Source organism: Barbus barbus, assembly GCF_936440315.1.
Source record: "Barbus barbus genome assembly, chromosome: 29".
NCBI classification, from domain to species: Eukaryota; Metazoa; Chordata; class Actinopteri; order Cypriniformes; family Cyprinidae; genus Barbus; species Barbus barbus.
The window spans coordinates 9,911,348-9,937,502 of NC_136757.1; the positions used below are offsets into that span (position 1 = coordinate 9,911,348).

Sequence of the window (26,155 nt, forward strand, 5' to 3'; positions counted from 1 at the left end):
ACTCAGTTAATATTCCATTCAATTTCACAATATCAAATTAAGAAATGGCAAATTTCTGTTTGTCCGTCTGATTTTTACTTAGAGGGTTTTTTTCTGGATTGATTAGACTGTAACATGTAAGAAATGTTAAAGTACAATGTTTGTAAATGTGATGTGAACAATCACATTAAGGAAATCATTCTGTTATAATTTACTCCCCACCATGTTGTTCCAAAATCTCAGACCTTCTTTAAAAATCTAACCTTTTTACATGGAATAAAGAAAGTCATACAGTTGTGAAAGAACATGATGCCGAATAAATGATGACATTTTTAATTAAATATTCTTATAATTAAGCATGATCCACAATGCCACATTTTTACATGGTGAAAACAAACATTTTAGACAACGTATTCTAACAAATAAGCTTTAATAAACTGACTGATAAGATACTGAGTTTGTGCCTCTAGTTAAGTTCATCCATATACTTCAATACAACCTCTAAACAGCTTACAGAGAAGTGGGAGATGACAAAAACTGCTTTGAAATCATTTTATTTTACTAACGGTGTTGTCTTTTTAGCTCATCGACACAGATTTCCCCGCCTCAATCCAAGCAGCAAGAATTCAACTAACCACACACACAAATTGAATCTTATAAAACCAGCGTTATTACAGCCCATCGGTAATGGGTCATTAATGTTTTAGTACTTTAGTAGTCTGAGTACATATATACATATAAACAAAAATAAACAAACAAATCAAAAATAAGAGTGAATAAAAATAAATACTGTCATATATAAACACACACAGCACGATTTTCAGTAAGATTTTTTTAGTCTCTTATGCGCACCAAAGCTGCATTTATTTGATGAAAAATACAGTAAAAACTATTTAAAATACCTTTCCCTGTTTTTAATACATTTTAAAATGTAGATTATTTCTGCAACGCAAAGCTGAATTTTCAGCATCATTACTCCAGTCTTCAGAGTCACATGATCCTTCAGAAATCATTCTAATATGCTGATTTGCTGCTCAAGAATCATTTCTTATTATTATCAAATTGTGCTGCTTAATATATTTGTGGAAACTGTGATACTTTTTTTTCAGGATGAACAGAAAGTTCAAAAATAATATTTATCTGAAATAAAAACCTTTTGTAGCATTATAAAGGTTTTCACTATCATTTATGATCAATTTAATGCCTTTGCAGAATAAAATATTCATTTCTTTAACAAAAATTCTTATTGACCCCAATTTTTTTAAACAGTAGGCCTATATATGTATACATAATTTGTTGAATGACTAAAAACCATTAGAACAAAGTAGAGGAAACCATCTTTCAGTATGTTTATATTCTGCTTTGGTGGAAAAGAGAGAGAGAGAGAGAGAGAGTGAAATAAATTTAATTTCTGATACAAAGAAGGTGCATACTGCTATGCAAAAGGCCTGTTTACTTAAGCGTTTCATTTCTGTGGTGCCACACTGAGCTTCATGATAACACTGGGCTTAATCTTTCAAGTTTACAGACTTCCACCCAACTGCATTTAATGCGGAAAATTACACCTGTCAGTGCAGAGCCCAGTTCATTAACGCTACTTCCAGATCTGTAGAGAAATGTGATTAAGAGTATGATGACACACAAAGACTGCAAATCCACACTTAATTACGATCAGCATGTTTTTTTTCTTCTGCATCCATCAACACGGTCTCCTATTTTCCAGATTAATTTGAGCATGCAAATAAGATTCGGAAATGGACGAAACAACTTTAGGATGAAGATCCCCTTGGGTCACTGATTCAGTATACTAATAGGAAGGAAAAAGTGAGATGTGCTGTTAACTATCCCCTATCGGGTAAGATTAAACGAATAGTTCACCCAAAAAATTAAAATTCTGTCATTAAATACTCAGCCTCATATCGTTCCAAACCCGTAAAACCTTCGTTATTCTTCAGAACAAAAAATTAAGTAATTTTTGATGAAATCCGAGAGCTTTCTAAACCTGCATAGGCAGCAATGCAACTGACACTATTCTTATTATAGAAACCTGTTTGACAACAGTCATTAATTTTACATTTCCGCTTGGTGACACAAGGGGAATGGGAATGAAGCATTTGGCCGTATCCACTGCATACATTCCTCTGACAGCTTTCAACAACTTCAAAGTCAAATCTATTCCAAAGCAAACTCTTAAGTCCATCACATGGTATTAAAATCCTTCCTTTAATATCTCTGTTGATGTCCAGTTCTCCTAATCCCAATATTACTATTTGATGAGATGAGGAAAGTCTATATTTAGACACATTAAACGTATAGTAGCCCCAGAAGGAATTTTGACACTTTTGAAAACTGAAATCAAACTTAAAGATGCAAAACATCAAACCCAAAGGTATCTACAAACAAATGCTGAAAGAGTTTTCAGAACTAACTTCACTTTTCAATGAAACGCGAAGGTCATTTTAGAAGATTTTTTTTATTATCACACTGAAATTTGTTATTGTTTTACCCTTGTATCAGAGCCAGACTTTCAATCTAAAAATATGAAAATTCATCATAAAAATATGAATTATTAACTATGATCGAACAAACATTGACATAAACAAACCACGTTAATATTTATTGTGAAAAAAATAGTTGCATGATTTTTCTCAAAAACTGTGGCTGCCCTTCAATTTTGGTCTATTATTTTTCTCTCAAAAATTTGTGTACTTGTTTACCAATAACGAAACAACAGTGTTAGTAAAGAGCTTGAGATTAAACCAATTAAATAAACTAGTGGGAGTGTGAAAAGTGTGTTTTAATACTTTTTCCACAAGACCAAAAGTGCCTATAGCTGAATAAATGCATACATTTTTAAGTGTGGCTTAAGTGGTCTAATTATTTTAGGGAGATATTACAACATCACAAAGGTCCTGCTCTGTCTGCAGTGTAAGAATAAAAACATCTCTAATGAGCTGCCTTGTTTTGCCCACATTTTGAGTGACGATCTTATTAGATTACACAGATCACATGTACATGTTAATAGACAAAGTTGAGACCAACAGCAATATCCAAAGCTCTCAAATTCTTAGACCACTGCATGCAATTTCCAGCATGTCAATTACCAGGGCAACCTTCAGTTCAAACTGAGGATGGACTAGTTTATGGTAACTGACCTCTGTCCATAGCTGGACTCCTTACGGCGACAATGCAGGGTCACAATCCTGTGACCTTCTGTTCTAACATCTTGACTAACCATCCAAAGCGTGGGGTTACTGGGTCGAGCTCCAAGGAACGCCACTCCATCTTTTAACTTCACCCTGCATTATAGAGAAAGACAAAAATAGAGATAAACATCAATGCACTACAGTAAATACATCACAGAAGCGCATTTCGTTCAGAAAGTTGAATGCTTTTTTAAACATCACCTAGTGTTTGATTGGTTGATTTCCGGCATAATCTTTTAATGTAAGCTACATAGGGGCCAATGCAAAAAAAAAAAAAAAAAAAAAAAAAGTCCAGTTAAGGCATCTGTGCAGTTATAACCCTGTGCTTACCATTTCCTAACCATGTATTATGCCAGCAGACTAACATAATAACACACTACTTGAACGTCAACTGTACGGAACACTTTCTGCAGGATCTATCGCTCTCCACTATCTATTTCTGCATTATATTAAATGAGAGTTTTATTGTCACGGTACGCCCCCAGGAATGGCGTGGAAAGACGAGGTCAGGGTCCAAATGCAGGTAAGGCTTTTAATAATATAAACAACAAAGGCCAACACGGCACAGCAACACTTAAACACAGCAGATTACAAGACATAAACAGATAAGTACGAACCCAGGCAGAGTGGTGGGAGAGGGAAGACTAAATAGTCTGTGGCAAATGGGGAACAGCTGTGGGTGTACTGAGTGTGATGATGATGCGGCAGGTGTGTGTGATATGGCAGGTGTATGTGATATGGGAGATGAGTCCGGGAGAACGGGAGATGGCGGCCTCCTGTGGGGCCAGGGAGAAGTACAGGACCCGGACTCGTGACACTACCCCTCCCCTAAGGAACGGCTTCCAGACGTTCCACCAACCGCAAAAGTCTGGAGGGAGGTGGAACCGGGGGATGGTGAAACAGGGGGAGGGATGGCGGGCCAGGTCCGTGTGGAGACAGAGGCCGAGCAGGAGACCGGGGCGGATTCGGAGGGTTGGACCAGGGAGACTCCAGCCAGACAGGAACTCCAGCGAACAGCCAGGGTGGGACCGGAGGAACAAACCAGGCAGGCCCCGCCGCCTCGGGAGCGCTGAGAGCGAGACCAGCTGTCTCGGGAGCTTCGTGAGCGAACGCCGCGCTCTCGGGAGGAACGGGAGCGATCACAGCTGTCTCGGGAGTTTCGTGAGCGAACGCCGCGCTCTCGGGAGGAACGGAAGCGAGCACAGCTGTCTCGGGAGGAACGTGAGCGAGCACAGCTGTCTCGGGAGCTTCGTAAGCGAACGCCGCGCTCTCGGGAAGAACGTGAATGAGCACAGCTGCCTCGGGAGCTTCGTGAGCGAACGCCGCGCTCTCGGGAGGAACGTGAGTGAGCACAGCTGTCTCGGGAGGAACGTGAGTGAGCACAGCTGCCTCGGGAGGAACGTGAGTGAGCACAGCTGCCTCGGGAGCTTCGTGAGCGAAAGCCGCGCTCTCGGGAGGAACGGGAGCAAGCACAGCTGTCTCGGGAGCTTCGTGAGCGAACGCCGCGCTCTCGGGAGGGCCTGAAGTGAGCTCCGCTGCCTCGGGGACAACATCAGCGGGCGCCGCCGCTTTGAAGAAGCCTGAAGTGAGCTCCGCTGCCTCGGAGACAACATCAGCGGGCGCCGCCGCTTTGAAGAAGCCTGAAGTGAGCTCCGCTGCCTCGGAGACAACATCAGCGGGCGCCGCCGCTTTGAAGAAGCCTGAAGTGAGCTCCGCTGCCTCGGGGACCACATCAGCGGGCGTCGCCTCTTTGAAGAGGCCTGAAGTGAGCTCCGCTGCCTCGGGGACAACATCCGCGGGCGCCGCCGCTAACTCTACCCTGAGGCCCGAGCCGCTCATCCACAGAGCCAAGTTAATGTAACTCTCCAGCGACTCCTCGGGGTCCCAGTAGGGCATCAGGGTCTTGAAGGGCTCGGCCAGGCCTCCATGAAAAAAGACCATGAGGCAGGTCTTCTCCAACGCCGTCTGCCGAGCCAATCCTCTGAAGTCCCTGACGTAATCCTCAATGCTCCGGTCTCCCTGGCGGATGCCAAGCAACCTTCCTGCTGGACCCATGATTGCTGGGTTCGTTCTGTCACGGTACGCCCCCAGGAATGGCGTGGAAAGACGAGGTCAGGGTCCAAATGCAGGTAAGGCTTTTAATAATATAAACAACAAAGGCCAACACGGCACAGCAACACTTAAACACAGCAGATTACAAGACATAAACAGATAAGTACGAACCCAGGCAGAGTGGTGGGAGAGGGAAGACTAAATAGTCTGTGGCAAATGGGGAACAGCTGTGGGTGTACTGAGTGTGATGATGATGCGGCAGGTGTGTGTGATATGGCAGGTGTATGTGATATGGGAGATGAGTCCGGGAGAACGGGAGATGGCGGCCTCCTGTGGGGCCAGGGAGAAGTACAGGACCCGGACTCGTGACATTTATATGGAGCTGATTGAGTCCTGCAACTGTTGAAGTGCTTCAGTCTCTCTGTGTCTCTCGATGGCCTACACTTGACCTACTGGAGAACAATCCACATTTGTTCTGAGCATTTAACCAGACACCTGATTATAACTATTATAAGCTTTCATTTTTGCCAGCTCAAGTGCTCTCATAGTTAAGTAGAGCTGTAACAGATTTTATACCCACCTCTTGAGTTGTGGATAATCTACTCAGATCTAAACAGAGCTGATATACAGAATGAAAAAATCTGACTGTTTTAAGCAGTAGAATGAGAGATTTTCCTGTCTAAATATTCAGCTTTCACATCAGAGAGTGACTTCCTAATAACTTAAACTTACATCTCAAACAAACTGTCAACATAAAATTCACATATCTAAGTTCTAAAGGTCATTTTACATGTGACACAATAGAGAAAATGTGTACTGTCATTTTTAATGATGCCCAATGTGTATGCTCTGAATGAGGTAGTTATAACTAAAATGGTTTAACATAACAAAAATGGATTTATTTAGTCATGAAATGTGTTATTACCCTGTAAAATAGATTAATAATGGGAACCACTTATTAGAATCACACAGATGAGGAAAAAAAGAGGTCTTCTCTTGAGGTTTTTTTAAAGCTACATGCCATTTTATTCACTGTAAATAAAAATCACTTTGAATGATCTTATGATCAAATATAAATATTACAATTTGACATGCAGATCAACCAATAATTCATTTATTGTAATAACTGCATTAACCAATAAAGCCAATATTATTTTATATTTATTTAAAAAATAATTAAAAAAATAAAATTAATTAAATTAATCATTACAAATTCAAAATCTATATAAATTCTACAAGTGAATTTAGGCATCACAACATTATAATGTTTGGTAAAACAAATCTCAAAAAGTGAATGAACACATACACACAAGTTTGAGGTCAGTAAGATTTTTTCTTCTTTTTTTTGTTGTTTCATGTTGAAGACACTTACACTCACGAAAGCTGCATTTATTTTATTAAAATATAGTAAATAAATACTGTAATATTGTGAAAATGTATTGCAATTTATAAAAACTGCTTTCTGCTTTAATATATTATTAAGTATAATTTATTATTGTGATGCAAAGCTGATTTTTCAGCAGCATTACTCCAGGGTTCACAGTCACGTTCTTCAGAACTGATCTGATGCAACATTTCATATTATTATCAATGTCGAAAGTTGTGTTAATAATATAGTGGCAACCATTTTTCAAAAGAAGCTCAAAAGAACAGCATTAATTTGAAATAGAAATCTTTTGTAACATTCTAAATGTTTTTTTTGTTTTTTTTGGTGCTGTTCCTGCTGCTAGTGTGTACCATCACTTTTCTCAGTGAAAATAAAGCAGGAACTAATGGTTAACATTTACTGTGTACAACGGCCTTAAGAGTCTCTATAGCGACTAGTGGGATCCAATAATCCTATACTGTGCACACAGAGAAAAAAAAACATACAAAGGAATAATAGTCTAACTGAAAGAACTACTGGGGAGAAAGGCGGAGAATTTAGGCCAATTCACCCAGACACACTAGCGTGTCATCGGTAATGAAAAAGCGGAGTGGATGTGAGCTTGAATAGATTCCATTCTCCCCGCACTCTGAACCGCTCAAGGCCAGCAGAGGTAGAGAGCAACAGTACAGGCTGGCCACAAGCCGGTAATGGGATGACAAATGGCCGGCAAACAGCCAATCAAAAGACTCAGTTGGGGGTGGAACCGCATTAGCATGTCACAGGGGGCCATAATTGACCCAGGGGAGATAACAGATGGAGAGGCATCCGAAATGAGAGAGGTCTAGCTTGGCCACACATCCCTCATTACTAGCCTCCTCTGATCTTCGCAGACCGGCCCTATGATTCATAATTGGTTTCACCATTGGATGTCACTGCGCGTTTGTTCGAGCACACAGTGCTTCATTAAATTTGTTAAAGCTGGTCTGTGAACAGATGTGGTCAGATGGAGAATAATGAGCTGAGTGATTGCAGTGCAGGTCTGAGGACAGGGTATATCAACAAATATGAGTGTCTTGCTAATGTTAATCTTTACTCTCCAGTCTCCAGTCTCGAAAGACTAGGGCAAAGGACAACTGCCCCTAAATCTGCGGTTGGTCTTTGACCAACATGCTGAAACTTTAAAGGGTGGCAGATTGTGGTGTCACAGTAGATCAACTCATTAAAAAGAGGAGCATATTCTCGGCAGAAGCATAATACCCCTGTGGCTGAACCAGAGTCTGCAGCTGATGCTTTTTGCATACTCTACAACTCCTTTAAAAACTGTCTGCAGCTCACATATTATCAAGATACAACAAGAGACAAATAAAGAACTCAGAAACCGTCAAAGTCACCCATAATAAGCCAACCATGCAGTTTTACAATGCCTGAAAATGCTAAATGCCTGTGGATTGTAAAGGACTATTTTCAAATTTTTAGGTTGAAACTTATAGTGCTAAATGAGCTTGATGTGTCTTACCTTTCTTAACAAGAACAAACTGTGTTTGAATGTGAAGATAAATAAAAACTGAAACTCACAAGATTTCAAACATTTCTGTACAAATGCAAAAACTGACTGATATTTACTGTCATTTAATGGATTAAAAAAACAAGTGAAAATATATCTTACAGCATTTAAATTGAGCCATGTAACTTGTTTTATGTTTGCTTGACTGCATTTTAGTTTGATTATGAATAGGTTGCAATATCAAGTGAGCAATGTTAGAACAAAGATTTGCATATTTCTGTATGCTTGACGTTAATTGCGTTATAAGTCACTGTGGACCACAAGTTGCACTCTTAGTTCAACTAATTCCATTTAAAATACATTTAACCTATATACATTTTTATTTAATTGCAAATAACATGCATATTTTATAGATTTAAGGCCACAAAATGTTAAATGGACTCTCTTTACAACTTGGCTGCAGAACTGAGATGCCACGAGCAAAGATGGCATATTTCAAAAATCACAAACTTGTAAGAGTCCTGCACCAACTGAGCTCCAAACATTGAGATGAGTCTGAATACTAACAGTTATAGTGAAAGTGAAAGTGAAAGTGAAAGTGACATGTGGCCCATACTCGGAATTTGTGCTCTGCATTTAACCCATCCAAGTGTACACACACAGCAGTGAACACACACACACACTGTGAACACACATCCGGAGCAGTGGGCAGCCATTTATGTTGCGGTGCCCGGGGAGCAGTTGGGGGTTCGGTGCCTTGCTCACGGGCACCTCAGTCGTGGTATTGGGGGTGAAAAGAGTGCTGTACATTCACTCCCCCCGCTTACAATTCCTGGTAGGTGGGGGGAGTACTATAATACATGCAGCATATAGTGTTCTGCATGTATTATAGATCTCCTCTGGTTAGTATTATCCAGTAAGCCCCTGTTGGCGGATGCTGTAACTATACCAAAAAAGCATGTTTTTCAAGTGTATTTTGGCAGGACATATTCTTAATAAACCTTAAAATGCTATCTTCACAACTGAAGATAGCTAAGAAACTGAAGTTCACTAAAATATATACTTTTAAAATATTTTCACTCACAAATGGCTATCAAGCTTCACAAACAATTACAAAGTAACTGCAATGAACACACTGCGATATGTGAAATTGTGAAGTAAAATTTCTTATAATTCTTTTTTTCTTATAATACTCCAATAATCATGTTTACAGTGTTGGTACTGCCAAAAGCTTGCTTAATATTCTACCATTGATTCAAAAGCACCTGCAGACTGATTTTCGAGGTATTTATGGAGTGTAGAAACCTTTCATGGCCAGCTTTTTTGTTTGTTTGTTTGTTTGTTACAGAAGACTGCATTTGTCACAAACGCAAATGCAGAAGCAGTGAAAACTGTATCTGCAAGACTGCATAGCTCTTAAAATGTAAATTCACTTGAAGCAGAAAATAAAGTTAGAAATAACGTTAAAGAAAAGCAGAATAAAACAGGTAACAAAAACAAAAGGGAGCCTATGTGTCTATACAGTAAACATACTGTGTAAATAAATTTAAATAAGTTCAGGAAAAAAAGCATAAATTAGAAATGTGCAAACCAATAAGTAACTCAATATATAAACAGCTACTGTATGCAACAAAGTACAGTAGTGTGAAGAGGCAGAGTTGTTAAAAGTCCAAAACAGATATAAAATCTGTGTTATGTGGTACTGTCGCTCCCCTGGCTGTTCTGGCCTTGATTATGAACAGCCGGTTCAATTCAGAAAGAAAGATCTGTGTCCTTTCCAGTGTAAAGAAAGGTTCAAAAGCCCATTAGAGGTCCCTGTTCTGACACACGCAGAGTGAAACGGCCATTCAAAGAGAGTGAACCGCTGCTGTTATGCATGCAGCTGAAATATCCGATCACTGTGAGATGTTTGTGTTTCTCAGTGTGAACAAACTAAATGGAAAGCAACAGCTACCCCTCATGAAGCTTTCTTTCACAGAATTATTAATGTTTCACCTATTTGTGCTCCTCTCTCTCTCTGATGGATTCCTCCATACATAATGATGAGATAAGTGAGATGTGAAGTTGCTCCCCAGGTAGCAGTATGAGAAAATAAAAACACCAGCATAAAATTCAATAAGTCTTATTTCTGAGTGCTCCTGGGAGCCCCTCTCTGCAGTCCCCTGGCTGTTAGTTAGTGACTCACGCTACACACGCACACGCTTCTTTTGTCTGTGATCAATTTAGTTGCAAAACACCCAAGTACAGTCAGTGCAGATTGTAAAAGTCCACATAAAAAAAAAAAACTAATATCCTCAGCGGTCCCTAAACACATTTTTATTTGTTTTAGGGAGACAGCAGAGACATGTACGTAGCTAAATCCAGTCATTAGTTTACCTGCACATTAACCACCTGTTGGCTACAAATAACATAACAGAATGGGGATCAATATGCATGCTAATGTTTTGTGGATTCATACTGGGTATCTAATAAAACTATTAAAAATGACTGTTATTAGCAGTTTTAGTGATACTAATGAATGGTAAATCAAAAGTTTTATGTGTCACTCGATTATTCAATTCGCCCCATGTACTACATACTATAAAACTATAAAACAAACTTACATTTTAAAGAATTACAGTACTATATTGTCTTCAGTGAACTTTGTAATTAGGGGCCAAGCACCGAAGGTGCGTAGGCACCTATTATATCCGTTAGTGTTCTTATTATTATTCTTCTTATGGCAGCCCATAGAACCGCTTGCGGGAAAGTTTGGCACACTGATAGATGATAGTGTCAATAGTAACCACAGCAAATTTGGAGTTTCTATCTCAAACTCTCTAGCGCCACCACTAGTCCAAAATTTAAATTTTGTTATGCTAATAGCTTTTGAACCGTAAGCCACAAAATGCAAATAATTTTTTCCGCTTTTTTCAAAAAAAAAAAATAAAAAAATAAAAAAATCGCAAGGTTTAGTTTTTTCGCTTTATTCAATTGTTCGTAAAACCTACTTTGTCGATCTCGTCCCAGACGGTTCACCCACTTCTCACCAAAATTGGCTCAGATCATCTACAGACCATGGTGGCAAAAAGTTATGGAATTCAAGTCGATTCGTCCAAGCGTCCTCGAATACCACACTAACAAATTTGCCGAAAAGCACGCAAAATGGATCTGAGGCTATATCTCCGCAAGGGTTTGATGAATTGAGACAAAACTTGGTGTGTGTTATAACAAGCATGACCTGAGGCTACCTGCAGTGTTTTGGCGCTGTGCCACAAATTTTCCCATGTCAGCCATTTTGGGCATCGGCCATGTTGAATTTTGTAGTAAAATGCTATATTTTCCGAACGCATTAATATATTGTTGCGAAACTTGGTATGGGTCATTAGCACGATGCCCTGAAGGAGCCTGAGACGTTTCAAAACATCAAAAATCAAATATTCAAATGCTTATAACTTTGGGTGGGGTTGACATATTTTCACATGAGTCCCTTTTTAGACTCCTGAATCCTTGCCGAGTCCATCGATACCAAACTTGCCAGATTTTGCCTTATGGTTTGTGCTACGTTGCATTTTAGCGCTTAAAAAACACTTGCAAATATCTTAGAAACCGTTACTCCGATCGACACGAAACCACCGTGGGAAGTTCAAAAACATAGCGTCCCAGCCATTTGCTAATGCCCAATTGCCAAAATTTTGATAGTAAGTGGCACAAAAATGCAAACAAAGTCAACAGTCAGTCATTTTTCATCTACTTACACACAAATATGTCTATAACACCAAAACAAAATGAGATATTGTCACCGAATTTGACACACATATGTATGGGCACACTCTAAGGACACACACAAAATTTGGTGGGATTATGCCTCTTGGTGGCGCTATAATTGAACAAAACATGAAATTGCCAGTGACTATAATGGCGTATTATGATTAAAAATGCTATATGTTACGAATGCATTGGTGTACCATTACGAAACTTTATATGTACCATGGAGACCATGACCTGAAAGTACTCAAAGAGTTGAGACAGTGCCACCTTGTGGTCAAAAGTTATAATGAAATTTCACATAAATGCTTATATATTTCTGTGAATTTTGCCTATTGTAATGAGACTGGTATTAATAGATTCATTGGGTCATGCTGAGAACAGTGATACCAACTTTGCCACAGTCAGCCAATCTTCCAGTCCGCCATATTTATTTTCTTTAAAAACCTACCTTTTCAAACTCCTCCTAGACCGTTGGTCCGATTTTCACCAAAATCGAATCATGTCATCTTCAGACCATGCTGACACAAAAAGTTATGGCTATTGTGTTGATAGACAAAACCTTTTCACATACCACAACATCGAATTTGAGACATGATGCCAAAGTGACACTTGAGGACGTATCTCTGCAATGCTTTGGCATATTGACACCAAACTTTGTGTGTGCCATTGCCACCTCACACAAAACACACCACATCGATTTGATAACGGTGCTACCTGTTGGTCAAAACTGAAAAGTCATTCAATCATATCACTAGTAGTTTTAAATGATTTTTCAGCCAATAATCTTAAAACGGCTTCAATTACTAATTTCTGCATTTGTTCTGATGCTCCATACTATGCTTAGCTCCTAATTTTGCCGCTGATGTGCTTGGCCCTGTCATTGCTGCTTGCAGCTATATTTAGAATTTGTTATTGTTTGCTGTCAAGTCTTTTCAACTAGTAATGTCAACTGTCAATCAAGCCAATCAAACAGCGCCACAATGAGAAACTAACAGCATTATGTATTTACAGGCATGTGCCTGTACATGTGTACAGTCATGGCCAAAAATATCAGCACCCTTGGTAAATATGACCAAAGAAGGCTGTGAAAATTAATCTGCATTGTAAATCCTTTTGATCTTTTATTTTAAAAAAATCACAAAAATCTAACCTTTCATTGGATAATAAGAATTTAAAATGGGGGGAAATATCATTATGAAATAAATGTTTTTCTCAAATACATATTGGACACAATTATTGGCACCCCTAGAATAAATAGAGTAAAATATCTCTGAAGTATATTCCCATTCATATTCACAATTTTGAACACTCCAGGGTGATTATGAACATGAAATTATCCAGCCATGGCTTCCTGTTTCACATAAATATAAAAAGGAGGGAAAACAAAGCCCAAATTCCCTTAATCATCCATCACAATAAGAAAAACCAAATAATATGTTTCTGATGTGCAGCAAAATATAATTGAGCATCACAAATTAGTGAAGTGGCTTTAAGAAAAGAGCTAGAGCAATGAAAATTCCCATTTCCACCATCAGGGCAATAATTAAGAATTTCCAATCAACAGTCTCAGGGTCAGAAAACCTTAAAAAAATTGTCAAACAGCACCTACATCACCACATGTTGTTTGGGAGGGTTTCAAGAAAATGTATCCTAGCTCATCCAAAAACAAACTCCAGCATATTCAGTTATCAGACACGACTGGAATTTCAAATGGGACTGGCTTCTATGGTCAGATGAAACTAAAAAATGAGCTTTTTAGCAGCAAACACTCAAGATGGGTTTGGTGAACACAGGGATAAAAAGTACCCCATGTGTACAATGAAATATACTGCTGTATTTTTGATGTTGTGGGCCTATATTTCTGCTGGAGGTCCTGGACATCTTGTTTAGACACATGGCATCATGGATTCTATCAAATACCAACAGATAAAAAAAAATCAATAAGTGACTGACTCTGTTAGAAATCTTATAATGGGCCATGTTTGGATCTTCCAACCATTCAATAATCCAAACACAAACCTCAAAAACAACACAAAAATGGGTCACTGAGCATAAAACCAAGCTTCTGCTATGGCCATTTCAGTCCTCTGACCTGAACCCTGTAGAAAATGAGTGAGGTGAACTGAAGAGAAGAAGCATCAACATGGAGCTGTGAATCTAAAGGGTCTGGAGTGATTCTGGATGAAGGAATGGTCTCTGATCTCTTGTCAGGTGTCCTCTAACATCATCAGGCATTTTAGGAGAAAATTTAGAGCTGCTAAACTGGCAAATGAAGGTTTTGAAAGGCATTGAAAATGTAATAAAGTAATAGATACTGTGATAATAAACATAATTAGCAGTATCACACTCACAATCAAGTTGTTGGTCACAACAATCTTACACAACACAAAAGTTCATACAGTACAACAGTTAATTAAATAAGTAGTAATTATTGAGTAACTTATATTGCCATTATATTGCCATAAAATATATCTATTTATTTTGTCTATTTTTACTCTACTCTACTCAAAATAGTTCCAAACAATGCCACTGGACCTCTGAACATCTTCTGCCTTCGATTCCTGAATGAATCGCTTCGGTGAAGAATTCCTTAGCTCACTCCTTCCTGAATCAATCAGTGTTTAATAAATTGACTGAATGATTTAATGACTCTTAAATACACTCACTTGTTCCAATCTACTGGCCATTATCTTGTGAATGTGCATGCAAAAATTAGCGAAAGCTAGAGATTATGGTTTATAAAGTTTTATATATTAATATTTTTCTTACACAAATACATCGCTTTGCGTCAGAATGCCTTCATTAACCCCCTGGAGCCATGTACAGTACTTTTTATGATGGATGGGTGGATGCACTTTTTTGGGCTTCAAAATCTCTACCCCCATTCACTGTCATTACAAAGCATGGAAAAGCCAGGACATTTTTATTTTTATAATTATAATTTTTTTTTAATATTACTAGAATTGCATTTATCTGAAAGAAGAAAGTCATATACACATAGGATGGCTTAAGGGTGAGCAAATCATGGGGTAATGTTCATTTTTGGGTGAACTATCCCTTTAAGAACTTTGCATACTGACCTAACCAGCATTTATAATACTAATTTATTTAGTGCAAAGAACAACAAATGCAGAATAAACTGTAAGCTGTCATGCACTCAATCGAGTAGCGTGACTGAAGATAAATTAACTTAACTTATGTGAAAGCATGGCACAGCATTGATCTGAAGCGTGAAGGGTTTGTCGGAGCCACGTGCATCTGCAGACTAGTGCAGGTTAATTCTCACACTTTAACAGTATTTATGGTTCTTAAAAGACTGTGTGACTACAGTATGCAGAATGATTACCTCAAAACATATAATTAATGACCAGTACTTTTGGCAATAAAAAATAGGTATTTGTCATTAAGCCCGTTTCAATTGCTACACTATTCATGAAATAAAGATAAAATAAAAAAATACTAAAAAACAGGAGCATAACTACATGAAACAAAAGAAATATAAACTGCACAATCCCACAATGACCTCACAAAACCACAGTAAGTTAATTCCAGTGTATCCAAAGCATCCGTGAAACTCAGCATTTCAGCCCTTATAAATCTAAGAAACTCAGTGATGTATCTCCCCAGACACATTACTACAACACCAGTTCCCCCGCCGTCTCCTGTCAGGCCAGACTGAGAGACACTCACTTGGCAGATGCTCTGTTACAGTGGTGACATCTGTGAAAGCCAACAGAAGGGCAATGAGGGGTGATTGAGGACGTTAAATGGGGAAGATTCAGCTTTGTAGTTGTCAGTGTTCTATCTATGGCAAAGTGCCTCTCTTGTTTTTCCATTTTGCTGAGGGCAGATGTTTTTGTGCGTGTGCATGTTCATCAGGGAATATAACTCCATAGATTTGCTGGTGTACTTCTGAGGTGAAGTTGTGTGAGTGCGTTCCTTCTGTCTGCTTCCGAGTTCCCAGGGCGTGACTCCACAGTCTGCTCTGTAAATCGACATCTTGTTAAGTCAATCTGTTTCGCTGTATCTTTTCTCTCTCTCTCACTCACTCATTGCACTCTACTGCGGGACAGATTGTTTGCTAAACATACACATCTATCATTTACATCATTTGTTCATTTCAGCACATATATTATTTCCCAATATGAAGTTCACTCCATAAAGTCGATGATTCCTTCATTTATGCTGTCTGTGTCATAAATGTGGATCACTCATAAACACTGCATGATCCCTGATGAGCTACAAGAATGCAAATCTATGGCCGTTTTAAGGGGCGCTCACATCTGCAGCGAGAAATAAAACCCATAAAATCTGAAAGAAATCTGTTATGTGACATCAAAGCAGCAGACAGGGAAAAATATAAGTCCACTTCACGCCTCCAACAAATCAGGCGCTGGCAAAACATCTACTATACTCAAGTACTGTAACAAAATAATAGTGATATATATGTTGTTGTAGTCACAGTGACTACTAGCAAGAATGCAGATAGTGCAGCTGATCCATTTAGGCAAGACGGAAGGGAACTTAACATTACTGTGAGCAATTTCACTATCTATATGATTTGTCTCCGCCTACATGCAGGATATAATAATAATTTAAAAAGTTGAGTGAAAAATGGTGCTTCATGCATTGATACCCGTACATCTTGTTCATGCTATGATGTATTATACACTGCTGCAATGTTTTCTCTGCAGAATGACAATTTTAAGCAGCATGAAAACTGATTTTTTACTAATACATCTTATTTCTGATTAGATTTTCAAGATAGGGATTTTATGAATTGTTAGTGGTCAAAAGTGCAGCGACCAACTGACCTCCAGCAATAACATCGTTTGTATGAACTGGCATTTGACATTTTTATGATTTAATTATTCGGAGCAGATTTTTATGATGATCAGAGTCACTGTCCTAGACACCATCATTGCAAATCAACTTCTGAATATAATATTTTTTTTTTGTAATTCTATTGACCTCAATTGTTTATCAGTAAGATCAGTCAGCTCTTTTGAACTTTCTATTCATCACCAAAAAAATCCTGAAAAAAAGTACCACAAAAAATATTGAGCAGCACAAATGTTTTCAACACTGATAATATATACCATAAAATATAATAATAAAATACCAATATAATACCAAAACCTAACTTTTCAATGACAGTGTCTCCAAACCTCAAACTTAACTCTCACAGAGACTTTTTGTTTTTTAAATTTTTTATTATGCATGTTTTTAAGTTAAGCAGACACAACATAGTTGATTTTTAGGTTTTACTGACCTTAGGAGGACACTTAGGCCCATTCTAACCATCAAAACCAACCAACACACACACACACACGCGCGCACAATATTATAATATTCTGCTTCATTCAATCACTGAGTAATATACCAATCTGCCTAAAGCATGAATAATTCAGCAATGTCCCTCTCTGAAACTATCCATTTTACCAATGATTTTGAAAAATGCCCCTGAAACCCCTCATTAACTCATTATTATTTCATAAATATCTGTTGTATTGTGGTTAAAATTGATGCACAAGTGTCTGATTGGAGCTTGACTGTGCTGACCTGTTGTACACCCAACAGAAGAGCATTTCCTATTTTCATTATGGTGAAGTGCATTGTTAAGGATATTCCCACTAAAAAAATATCCTTAACAATGCACTTGTTAAGGATATTTTTACTGGGAACACCATAAAAGTCTTTGATAAACTTTGATAAAGGTACTCCAACTAAAATGTTTAGGTTCAAATAACTTTAAATGGCTCGGTCAGGAAAATGTATTGTCAATAAACAAGTTGATATTTGATATTTTAACTATATGCAGTTTAACTCAAAGCATGCAAGAGTCAAAGTAAAAAGACAAATACAAAAATTTTAACCTGTATGACTTTCTGTCTTTTGTGGAACACTAGATTATTTGGTGTTAGATTTTTTTTCCAATGATGTTTTAATTCCCATGACGTTCATTATTGAAACACTCTTTAATGGGGTCATCGGATGCCCATTTTCCACAAGTTGATATGATTCATTAGGGTCTTAATGAAAAGTCTATAACATATTTTGGTTAAAATTTCTCAATGGTAGTGTAAAACAACACCCTTTTTACCTCGTCACAATCAGCTCTTTTCAGAGCAAGCTGTTTTCTTGCAGGCCGATTTAAATGCAAATGAGCTCTGCTCACCCCGCCCCTCTCTTCCGAGCCGCTCTCTGAGAGACAGTAAACTTTAGCCGCATTCATTGTGAAACTTGCTAACCAGCACATTATTAGGAAAGGCGATTTGCAAAGATTCATGAAAAAACGTATACTCACTTCTGTTGGTGAAGCTGGATCACGAATGATTCGCGTGAACATAGACGCATTTAGGCACATTGGGGGCACATTCCCTTCAGAAACAAACGCAATCCACTACGTCTTCAGCGGCTCAGATGTTGGGAATAGATGAAGACTGCTATGTTCATTATTACATCCAACAACAAAACACCTCAATCGCTTAGGAGTCATTCTTGTCTACACCTGCTCCGGCATGGAAACAATGTCAGACTGATGACAGCTCACTCAGGGTGGGTCTAAGGTGAGACACCAGTCCAGTCTGTGCGGAAACACTACTTTCAATCAACTATCAACTATGGGAGGGCCTGGGTCTGTGTGATGTCACACAGACAAAAAGCTGAGAACGGCTTGATTTGAGAAAGGGGTAATGATTTTAGTAGATTAAAAATAAAAAAAAAAACACTGGGTGGATTTTTTTTATCATTATAGGGTGGTTGTGTACACACGCTGCCAACACACATTTATGTTCAAACAACATGTAAAAATGCATTTCCCATCCAATGACCCCTTTAAATATTGTATTTAGTATTATTGATTTACATTTCAAAAATCTATACCCTAGCATGATGTTGTACAATGATTTGCTATTTACAGTACTGAGAACAAACTTCAGGGTCTGAAACCTCAGTGTCTGAACTTACTAGCAATTCAAACATTTGACTTATAATGAATGAGAAATATGCTGCTGCATGGAAGGGTTTGCTAATTAAATACCTCTTGCTGTGTAAACAGTGAATGTTTGAGAGATCGTCATACAGTGAGCATTTAGAATTCATCTAAATTCATTTCATCTGCTTTCATAGTCTAGAGAAGGGTTCAATGATTTCCACTGAAAATGGGAACAGGTAATTGCATTTGACAGACAGGCAGTGAAAGGAGGAATTTTTGAGAACAAGCGTGAGTCTTAGAGATCAGAAAGTCTCATAATAGTACACAGAAAGAACATTCTGCACATATTTGAAGATACAGTTATGTTTCCGAGTTTCCTGCATTACCAAATGCAGAGAATGTTTTTATTAAAGCGCAAACATCCCTTTTACCTTTTCAGTTCGATTCGGCATGTTGGACAAGCCTTTTTTTTCATTTAATACCTCTGACAGAATCAATACCCAATATCCAGGACAGAACAACTGTCCATTCACAAATAAAAAATGATTTTTCATTTCTTTGCTTGTGTTTGCACCTGTGCATAAATAGGCTTTATTATGTCTACCACAACATCACTGTCAAAGCACAAGTATGTCTCCACAAATGTGATGACAGATATGGTATTCACACTGAAAAGCACTGATGTCTTTCCCTGTCTTGTTCTTTCATGCTCTTAAATATTTTCTTTATGCCACACAAGTATTTTCTAATACAATATTTCCATCAACTGAATAAATCTGTACAACTTCCATTATATAAATGGAAATCTAAATGCTCCATGAAGTAAAACTCTACAATGTAATAACATATTTTTCCTCAGCAAATATTTATATTTCTTAATAATTGTGACTAATTTAATAAAATCCCCAGGATATAGGCTAATTAATTTGATTCAAATATTACACATTTAGTAATGTAATTTTGGTTTATAATTAATTGAGACCTCCAAGACTTCACTTTAGCTTTTGTATAAGTCTTTTAACCTTTTTCCATCTTTTTTCGGCCTTTTTTTAAGTGCCTTTCATATCATCAAATGCCAGGTCTCACAAATTTCAAAAAGGAAAGGATTTAATGTTACTGTGACATTAAACACTCACGCTCAGTCCAGATCTGTTCTTTTACTAAGACACAATGGACATTATTCATGAAGCACAAGCAAAACAAATTTCTCTGTAAATCATTCGTAAAACCATTATAACGTCAATTTCCATTCAAAGCAATTCCGTTTAGGTGAGAATGGATTTATGAACAATTTACACAGAACTTTGCGCTGCTCTGTTTTATAAGTCCCAATGTTATTGCAGAACTTTTACATTAAAACAGTGTCATTTACCCTAATCTTTTCTCAAAATTGCTCAGAATCTTCAATTTGCATGTGAATTGCTAATACAGTAAGCTGAGCCCCCTTTCAGCTACCCAGAATCCAAAGGACTAATCATTAGCAATTGATTCAGCACCTGTGACTCATGCGCTCCAGCAAATAAATATTGCCCCATAAATGGCTAGAGCTAACAGCTTTATAATATTGTCCAAATGTTTTTGGCTGCTTGTTATTTATTTATGCAATGTTAACAATGACCAAAAAGGATCTGATTAAACACTTGCATGCATTTCATGAATGCCCCCCCCCCCCCACACACACACACACACACAAACTCACATTGGAAATCTGGGCTACAAAATCTAATTTAAATCTGAAAATTAACTAAAAGGTTTTTGAAGCTTTATCAAGTAAATGAGGATCAACTGAGCTCACTTGCTTAAAATGTGACACAAATGGCTATAATGGCAAATAAATAATTTGTAGCTATAGTGTCTCTATTTTTAGTTTGATTCTCGCTAACACTGGAACAAATGATGAACTGAGGCGACAGTACACTCCATGAAACTTTAAAACCAGTGAAATGAAGTGAGATGGAAACAGAATGCAATATAGACAAACAAACAAAAAGAAGATGGAAAAGACGGAATACTGCTAGAGTCTTTCGGGTGCAATTCAGTAGGAAGATATAAATGAAAGATTTTGAGCATGAAAACAGCTCTGATCCATCCATCTAACTCCAGTGCAGAATGAACATTTAATCCATTCAGTTATTTTAAACAGGTTAAAATATGTGGATCTTCTATTTCTGTCCCCAGCAGGAGAAAGCTATAATGCCTATACAATCATGTCAATTTCATTAGCAGGTCACTGTTGGCCATCCAGACACTTCCTATGAAACCAATGATGTGATTCCCACTTCCTGAATGTTGGTCTGCTGAAGACACTCCCAAAGACCCGAAAATTCCACCAAAAAATCACAGTAAGTCAGAAGAAGTGGAAAAATGAAATGAAATTCAAGATAAGGAGAGATTTGGGAAGAAATGCTAGTTAAGATGATTTGAGAGGAGATTTGACATGAGATTAGTATTCAAGATTTTACATTAAATAAGACTAGATAAAATAATGAAATGTTATTCAAGGAGAGATGAAATATGAGATTCATCATGAGATTTGAGATATGATATTTAAGATATATAACAAGTTATAACTCATCTTATAACATAAGATGATTTTTAAGATTTGAAATCTTAGATGAGATTTTCATAAGATCTTTATAGATAAAATCTGAAATTTGAGATATAAGATTTAAAATAAAAAATGAGATTTAGGATATACAATGACATTTGAGATATATTGTCAATCTCATATCTCGAGTTTCAAATCTAATATTGTAAACCCCATATCTTGTAAAATAAATTTGAGATAAAATAGAGATATAATATATGAAATTTGAGTTTAAAATATAAGATTTGAATGAATGAATGAATGAATGAATGAATGAATGAATGATGCATTTATATAGCGCATTTATTGTGTATTGCCGTACACCCAAAGCACTTTACAATCATGTGGGGGTCTCTCCTCAACCACCACCAGTGTGCAGCATCCACTTGGAGATATATGATATCATATATTTGAGATATATGATATCCAATATACAAGGCATGACATTTGACATGAAATTTAAGATATAAGATATGAGATATATCACATTTGAGATATGACATTTGAAATGAGACTTTGAAATTTGAGATATAGATATTATAGATTTGAAACAGAGGAGATGAGATCTCATACGAGTGGAGGAGTGTGGAGAGACTAAAGGTAAGATGAGCCCTGAGACATTCCCATCACAATTAATTCAATTAGTTATCTGAATTCTATCAACCATGATCCTCATTTTATGATCACAAAAGAAGTTCATAATCCCCAGCCAAAGACTTTATAAATGGATGTAATGAACTTTGTCAGATGTCTCTCCTAATCCTCAAAACCCCTTCCACTCATTTATCTATCTACTGCGAAGCTGTTATTTCATGTTTTGAAGCCAGTTAAAATCAAGCTTTCCGAATGCTGGGTATGAATTATTATGACAGTATAAATAGTAGCAAGAGGGCCACTGGAATGATAAAAAGCCTCTTTGGCCGCAATGAATGCGTCTCATTCCCCAAAAGCAAACAAATGTTTCTAAATGAGCCATTTACTGATCCCCTAATACTGGTGCAGAGTTTTAACACTGTTGTCAGTGCAGGGAATTCTAGAATAGAATTCAATCAGTGTCATCTCTGCACAATGGAGGGGTCAGCTGAATAATATAGGAGGACCGTGGGTGGCCCTAATGCCCTGTATATTAGTGTCAATGCACCAGAACATGACATTTCTTATAAAAATACATCAAATACTTGAAGACCCAGGAACTCCATCAAGAACAGATTTAATCACTCCAATAAATGTGCTGAAAACATCAATTAAAACACATGACTGAACACAAACTGCTCAGATACAGTTGCTTTTTCTGGCCATTTAAAAACACAGCTGCATGTACTGATAACTTCACATGGGTCAACATCTTTTCGCAGTTTTGAATCCCAGGGCAGTTTGGTAATTTATAGTACTCCGGTGGATAATTAGAGTTTTAACCGGCTAGACTGACCTAGATCTAGCTGTACCTTATGAAATAAGTGTCATCCTCGCTCTGGGCCTGTAAAAATGTTTGGTAATACAAGAATTTCTTAAGAAGAGACACACAATTAGCCACTTATGAGACTTTAATAGGGTGCTCTCTTACCCAAGCTATTTTTCAGAAGAGACCTACTTTTGTATAAAACTTAGCCAGGGGTCATTTTAAGAAGGATATTGTAAAGCTTTCCTCTCCACTGAAGAAAAACCATGTTGAAAGTAAACATTCGTCCTTATCTCCATGAACATATTTCCAAAAAAGGATGAAAAGGCCAGTGTGACACAGGTATAAGCCACTTAGTTGAGCCAAATTGCACTAGAAGCATAACTTGACATTTGGATTTAAGTGAAATTTGGATAAAATGAAAAGTCATTATCTGACGAATACAATTTGTCCTTCCTGTGCTGACTTCTCTCTTTTTTATCGAAACAGAAAGTTTGGGCAGGGAATATTGAAATTCTTGTCTTTTAAACTGGTAAAGAAAAGAATATTTTGCGTTCGGTTTAAGTTGCATGACAGTTTGCATCATGGATGAAAGCAATGAACACAGCATTAGACACAATTTTGCTGAAAATGTACTCACCCTCAAGCCATTCAAGATGTAAATGAGTTTGTTTCTTCATCAAAACAGATTTGGAGAGCTGTAGCATTACATCTCTTGCTCATCAATGGATGCAGTGAATGGGTGCCGTCAGAATGAGAGTCCAAACAGCTGATAAAACATCATAATACTCTACAAGTAATCCATATGACTCCAGTCTGTCAATTAATGTCTTGTAATCCATTGGTGAGTAAATGATGTCATGCTAAATTTCTCCATATCTGTTCTGATTGAGAAACAAACTCATCTACATCTTGGATGACTGTAAATTTCATCTTGGTGAGTACATTTCAGCACATTTTCATTTTGGGGTAAAATATTCCTTTGAAAAACAACATTTTACTACTATGACTACAAGACAAGAAAAAAATGAGGATTAAAACAGAATGAAACAATCTCATACAAAACATAAAGGAGATGTGGGTTGTGAATGGTGAAGCTGTGCCCTTGTTGTGTTCGTAAGTAGAAAGTGGACTCAATCCCATGAGAGCTTGCGACTCCAGAGGGTGCCACAAAATCCCTCGATAACCAGCAGCTCTGCCTCTATAACCGATACAATCTCTCCCTCCATGTTTCCTTCTTGTTCTAAAACAATAGGTTGTTGATGAGCTCAGGACCTCACTGAAAGGAAGGTGAACTCAATATGTGCTCTTGGTCTCTGTGGGTGTGTGTGTGTGTGTCCAGTGTACTTCAAATCACCCTGCACAGGATGTCACATACAGTAAAACTACTTCCTGTGAGAGAGCCTATGGTCACATTCAATAAAACAATGTTAAGTGCATTAAAAATTCATTGTTCAAGCATCACACTGTGGCTCTCAGAGAAACTGATTGTAACTTAAAAGAAGTCACATCATAAGAAATCAAAATTTCCTTGCGGTTTTAAAATAAAAGCATTCAAAATGCTCTCAATTTCAAAAATAACTTTTATTGAAACTAACCTGCAAGGACTGTTTGTTCTGAAGTTTCTGACGTCATTTTATATTAAAATATGAACACATTACAGCCACAATTACACATCGACAATGATAATTCATTGTGCAACTGAATAAGTTTCTTTAGATTTGGTTTTGAAAGAAGTTTCTTAAGGTCATGCTGCATTTATTGAGCATAAGAAGTTTACTTTTCACTTATTTTCTGGCCCTAAACTTTTGAATGGTATTGTATATATACTGTAGACTCATGCATCAGAATTTCAGTATGTCTGTTAGTGGTTTCTACAGGTTTCACGGTTACACAGATAAGTGTGAGTCTTAATAGCACTTGAATTATTCACTCAACCGATTCATGAAGATTAAACTATTTTGAGTAACTGAATTATTTACTTAACCGATTTGTTCAAACTAACGAATCATTCAAGAACTACAGGTACTACTGTAATGGTACTACTGTGGTGTCATTTAGAATTATTATTGTTGGTGGAGCAACAGATAAAGTAACTGGCAATTTTAAATGTAAAGGATAAATGTACTAAAATTATAATTATAAATATTTATTATTCTATTGCCATATTAAATCATTATGGCAACAAATGGCCACTGCATGTAGGCTGCATATATATATTTTAGCAGTGTATATTGATCAGAATACTCCACTCTTTTCAGTCAGTCTTCAACTCAGCAGCAGCAAAAAACAAACAAAAATAAAAGTGAAGAAAAACGGTTTCATTAAAATGGTCAGAGAGAGAAGTAGGAAGAAAACAACTAAAATATAACTAACATTATAAGTGGGCCTCAAGGAAAATAAAAGTGATGATGCTGTATGACCCCTTTAGAAGAAGTGTGAGGCACATAGCGGTACACATGTAGATAAATATAGATAGATAATTAAGACATTGGATTAATTATCATCAAAAAGAATTATTAATGAAATCCAGGCGCTTTTAGTAGCCACACATGGGCAGATTCATATTCCCTGAGCGTGGTGCGAGGCTGTTCTCTGCTCAGTCCTCCTACACTCTTGTTACAGAGACAACTCAATTACAAATTGGCAACAAATCCCATCCCTTAGCAACAAACCCGAAATAGGAGCTAGTGTTGACTTAAGACTGATGAAGCTCTTGTAAATTCGAGACACTAAGTGCCTCATTTCTGCAGCAACAGCAAAGTCCTCTCATGAAGCGTCTGCCAAATGGCATTTGTCAAATGAGGTGAAATGCAATGTTGATTCAGTGGACACAGCTCTTACAAGGCTTCGGGAAATCTGCTTAAACAGTTACAGTTTACAGAAAAGTTGCCATGGTAGATATTGTTCAATATGCTACAAGATCTCTGACGAAGCTTGAGTAACGAGAGTCTGTCATCTAAAAGGTACCAAAACTGTATGTTTGTCCACAAACATCCACTTTTCAGAATACTGCCCATCCATGTTTTCAGTCATAGCCCTTCTGAAACGAATTACACCCGGGAGGCAGGAGTATTTGTACTTTCCTGTTGTCTTTCCCGCTCGATCACATATCATGAATCAGCAAACTTCAGACCCCTGGGTGCACATTTCAAGAGCAACAGCGGTTCCTAATGGCTGCAGGGCTTTCCATTAGCCTCAAGGTGATACAGTCAAAATCTGTGTTTTCTAAACTGCAATGGCTTTAGCTACAAGCATTTGGACTTGCAGAAAGTAAGTGGTTATATAAACACAGTTCAATTGCAAATAATATATATATATATATATTTTTATTATAATAACAAAATGACTATTTATAATGTTACAATATAT

The 26,155-nt window shown here is 37.4% G+C and overlaps 1 protein-coding gene across 1 annotated transcript in view; it reads right to left on the reverse strand.

Moving 5' to 3' along the window:
* LOC306849457 (transmembrane protein 132C) overlaps window positions 1-26,155 on the reverse strand; it is a gene marked incomplete at both ends in the record, with an annotated part of 217,821 nt that overhangs the window by 114,449 nt on the left and 77,217 nt on the right. Inside the window, one exon of the mRNA XM_079384494.1 lies at window positions 3,135-3,278. Within this exon, the coding sequence (XP_079240620.1) occupies window positions 3,135-3,278 (144 nt within the window). The remainder of the gene's footprint in view (window positions 1-3,134; window positions 3,279-26,155) is intronic.